Source organism: Cibotium barometz, chromosome 4 (genome assembly GCF_041138505.1).
Source record: "Cibotium barometz isolate CiBa-2024 chromosome 4, ASM4113850v1, whole genome shotgun sequence".
Classification (NCBI taxonomy): Eukaryota; Viridiplantae; Streptophyta; class Polypodiopsida; order Cyatheales; family Cibotiaceae; genus Cibotium; species Cibotium barometz.
Window position 1 is genome coordinate 40,522,789 of NC_141049.1, and position 4,696 is coordinate 40,527,484.

The 4,696-nt window shown below is 43.2% G+C and overlaps 1 protein-coding gene across 1 annotated transcript; it reads right to left on the reverse strand.

Moving 5' to 3' along the window:
* Positions 1-668: 668 nt before the first annotated feature.
* LOC147639257 (protein neprosin-like) lies at positions 669-4,391 on the reverse strand. The gene is made up of 8 exons (XM_086788981.1): positions 3,332-4,391; positions 3,077-3,163; positions 2,708-2,986; positions 2,279-2,443; positions 2,089-2,142; positions 1,829-1,975; positions 1,389-1,613; positions 669-1,185 (listed from the first exon to the last, which is right to left on the reverse strand). Exons 1-8 carry the CDS (start codon positions 3,635-3,637, stop codon positions 1,033-1,035), a joined length of 1,416 nt encoding a protein of 471 aa, XP_086645107.1. The 5' UTR covers positions 3,638-4,391; the 3' UTR covers positions 669-1,032.
* Positions 4,392-4,696: the final 305 nt, after the last annotated feature.

A 4,696-nucleotide genomic window follows, 5' to 3' on the forward strand; every position in this document is an offset into this window, starting at 1 on the left:
GTTATTTTCTAGCATTGACTAGCTACCCAGAGGATCATTATGGATGGGTAAGAAAGCTACAGTTGGTAGACAAGGTGATATTATTATATGGTAGTGTGTGGGGTGAGTTATGGAGAGCCATAACGAAAGCAAAGAAAAAACAATTTACAAATACGGTGACCAGTTAGTTCACTGATGAGTACTCATATTTACATTCCAACCGTCTGTCCATCACCCCATGTGCTCAGTTGACAACACAAGTAGTACATGGGCTTATTAGCCTTTAAAGTTCCTTGAAAATTTTTAATGGGGGCTAAGCATTGAAGACATGTCCTTGAGAACCTTGCCAGTGAGCCTTATAAAACGTTGTACTGTTTGTGGCCAGCAACAACTCATCTAACAAGTCAATTGAAGACATGTCCTTGAGAACCTTGCCAGTGAGCCTTATAAAACGTTGTACTGTTTGTGGCCAGCAACAACTCATCTAACAAGTCAATTGTTTAATTAATCATTTTAAAGCCCACACACCCACCACCCCCACACACACACACAGGCTCCTTATAATGGGCTCTATCCTGTGCCTCCTGTAAACCCCCCCCACACACACACCCCCACCCCCACACCCACACAGCCTCCTTAATGTAATGGGCTCTATCCTTTGCCTGTCATCCAAGACATAACTTGGCCAATTATCAAAATGTTTAATGATCTCCATCTTCATCTTAAATCAATTACAAATTTGTTGTCCCATTGGTACATTTGAAAGCTAATCAGCTTCTTAATTAGAATCTAAGCCGTGGCAAAGCCTCTAATTAGCTAGCTAGCAGGCCTCATGCGACACCATGCAGCTTGTCTCTGCTGCTGCAGCAAAGTGTCGGATGAAACCTATGTATATATAAGTAGGCCCTTCATTTGTAGTGTATAATAACAATGTCAAGAATGCTAGTAATTAGAATCCACTCTGTCGTAAACAAAGGGGTTCACACCCTTCCATCGCACAAACAATGGAGTGTGCCTACGAGAGGTGGCGGCGCTCGTGTAGAGTGGTTTTTCTCACGTGCACAGTGCGTTGCGCCCAGGCCCTCCGTAGTAGAAAGAAGCCCCCCAGTTGGGATCTTGCATGCTTTTGATATCGTAGCAATTGGGATTCTCAGCAAGCGTTTCAATATTGGAAATGGGCTCCAGATTGTTGAAAGAATCCACCACCTTGCAAGAAAACCATGACATACTCAGAACCCATGCACCCCATGATTCAATTACTAGAAGATTAACCAAGAGATGATTCAGAAGATGGACTAATAATAATTGATTCATTATAGAGCATAATTGTAGCCAATTGCCTAATGCGCGAGATTAAGGGACTAATTGAAGATTATTTTCTTAAATGGAATCTATTAATGGGTGTTAACCTGCAAGCTGTGGAAGAAGCTAGCAACCCCAAAACCGTCTTCTGCAAACCGGCCACTGCCCATTTGGGTGCCCGTGTGGTGCCCATTGGGCCTTGAATTCACCACCTCCCCTCCCCACTCCACCATGCCCGCATGGCCGGACAGGTGAGAAAAGAGAGCCGCCGGCCAATAGCCCACTATGTGTGATCCCTCGAAGGCCATCCACCAGTTCCCTTCCCTCGGGTCCTAATTTGATTCAATCAAAACCAACCCTAAGATTAAGCCATTCAAAAGCTACATCAACCTTAATGATAGAGCTCACATTAAGCAATGTAGCTTACTTGTCATAATTCAAACAAACAGAACCTACATTAACATTAACGATTGTGACTTCATTAATTACTTACACAAAACGTACATTAACCTTAATGATGGAGGAGGTTACAGTGCCTGCTGCTTACCTTCCAGATCATGATCTCTATTTGGAACTGACTGCCCCCAAATGAGGAAACAGGGGCTATGGATGCACCTATGGCAACAGTATCACTGGTTTGGACAAAGCCCGAGCACAAGAGGTTGTAGCAGCCGGTAGTTTGGTATCCATCCGCCTGATACAAACCATCAAAACAGGTGATTAAAACCTTTGAAGTTGCAACACTGATGTTTAACTAATCAGCATTAACTGCATCATAATTAACTAGCTTGGGGTATATAATTTTACAGTCCAATATATGAATAATCGTGGCTTTCCATCCCCATAAAGCTCTGGACTGACCTGCCCACCCACATGAAACATCTGTGAGAGAGTCCTGTAAAGTAAATTAGAACGATGTACCGAAGGACCTTAATACATAAAGCTTATCCTAAGGGTAATTAGCTGGGTTTATTTGAAGATTAACTAGATAATTTACCTGCCAGCCTGCCTCAATGCTGTTGAGATCTTCATCAAAGGAGCCTCCTAAGATCCAGAGCTGGGAGAGGCTGAACTCATTGGAGGCCTCCACCCATGGATCCCAGACACTCAGCACTGCACTGGCTCCATACAGCTCAGATCCTTCCACAAATGCAATTGCATGCTGTGAATGCACGGCAAGCCCAAAAAAAAAAAAAACATAAAGAAATCAAATACTGAAAGCCCAAAAGCCCAATTTTAAGGCAAGAATAATTAGATTACACACACTTTGACACTAATGTATGATTATGAGGATGTCAACGTAGAGCAAAGCAAAGCTAAGCCCCAATTAAGACACTAATCACTTGTCTAGTCACCCCAAAAAGGTGGTGAAACAAACCATTGATTGGCGCCACTTAACAGCTGATTATAAGCAGTCATGACTAACCTCGTGATTACTGGTTCCGCTGCCAACACCTATTTCTACAGTTATGGGATCATCACGAGCTGGGCTTAATCTTGCAGGTTTGTGGGTCTTCTTTCCGTATGAGCCGCCAGGAGATGCAGCCCACCTCCTCAGGTCTTCCTTCGACGCTCTTCGCACGGGGATGGTACCCGGTGGGCAGCTGCCATTGCCATGCCACACCTGTGGGACCGCGATTGGGCGCCTGGTCCTGTGCTTGGGCGGCCTTGAGCTACTCGGTGTCGGAAACGAGCTTGGGAAACTCTGCTAACACCATCATGAAAACGCCTCAATTAATTGAATTTAAGAACTCCCTAATCACAGCCAGAGTTTTAATTAGTACGTAGCTCTCGCCTGAATCTTGTGGTCTCTTAGTCGCGGATGATCCATTGCAGGCTGCTTATCCAGGGGCACACAATCTATTATATCTCCATCTGAACTCTACACAAGCAGTTATAATCCCATTTAACAACTAGTTATAGTTACACCTTCGCCCAGAGTACTCCTCTAATTGCTATATTAACTGTACTCGCTTGTCAATGATTCAAACAGTTAATCGAACCCGTTTAATAGCTCAATACACCCTAATCGGCGAGCAGTGTTGCTCACCTGGATAGTCTTCAAAGGTTGCTTGTTGATTGACTTGAGTTGCCGCCTAAAGAACCTCGACTCAGCTTCTTGCTTTTGGTGGTTAATTATGGTTTTCCATGTGATGTTTTCAGATAAATCAGGATTCCCTTCTTGATTAAGAGAACTGGCGGCATTAATCACCAGTGATCTTGCATGTGCAAAGCCAACATTAAGAAGAACAAGAATCACCAACATCAGCACATAATAATAAGTACCAGCAGTTGGTGAAATCTTCCTCCCATAGTTAAAAGGAGTGCTACGTCTCCATGGCTTCATCTTTATCATGAGCTACTTATAAGCATGCACCTGCAGCTGCAAGTCTTAGCAAGCTCAGAGAGCTTGTCTTTGCTACAAGCTACCATTGATGACTAATCAACACATAATGGTAGCTTCTCAGGCACCTAATCCAGTGCAATTAGCAGCAGATAAGCACTATAGCTCTTTCTAATATCGTTTTGAGTATGATCCAAGGCTAACTACCCAAAAGCTACATAAAAGCATACAGTGCTGTAGCTTGCAAAGAAAGCAACATGGAACTGTTTGGGAAAGGTTAATTTTAGGTTAATCTAAACAATGAGTCAAGCTCCATTAGTGTCTGAAGCATGCTAAGCAGCTCTTCTAGTGTGTCATGCTCAAGCGACAAAGAGGCACATCTTGCACTAATTGACTGAATGCTTAAGAGAAATTGGGCTCAAAAGAGATTCCATGGTTATGTCGTTGAAGAGGGAGGGGTATAATTGCACACTCAATACAATACGTAACTATTGATCGATGGAAAATGAGAAGCTATCTGCAAACAGAAATTATGGGAGTTAAGAGTCATGGGTAGTGGCAATAAGGTAACTTAAATCAAAGGAATCGGAGCTTAAGATGCTCAGTTATAGGCTGCTAGAAGGGGGTGGATAGGAAAAGCTGGAGCGGTAGCCAACATAAACAATGAAGTAAGAAATGTGAAGTAGAGGACAGGAAAAAGGAATATACAGTGCTTGAGATTCGGAAAGGATTGTCCACTACGTGTGTGTGTGTGTGTGTGTGTGTGGATCATAGGATATGGATAGAAAAGCAAGCCAGCTTCAACAGTCACATTGTGTATAGTAATAAGTACTTGCTCTTCTAGTAAGTTATAGGCTTAGCTGGGGTGTGATCCCATCACAAACTTTATGAAAGCAAAACATGGTAAAAAAGCCAGAACCCAAAAGATGAGCTCAAAAATGGGTTTATGATTGCGATTCTGACCATCTGCCCCTATGCAGCCAACAGAAGAAATCAAGCTTGCCACTGTTTTTGGCAACACCAGTGCCCCTCCCCCTCGTTCTTTGCTACACTACAAAGGAGTGGAATTAA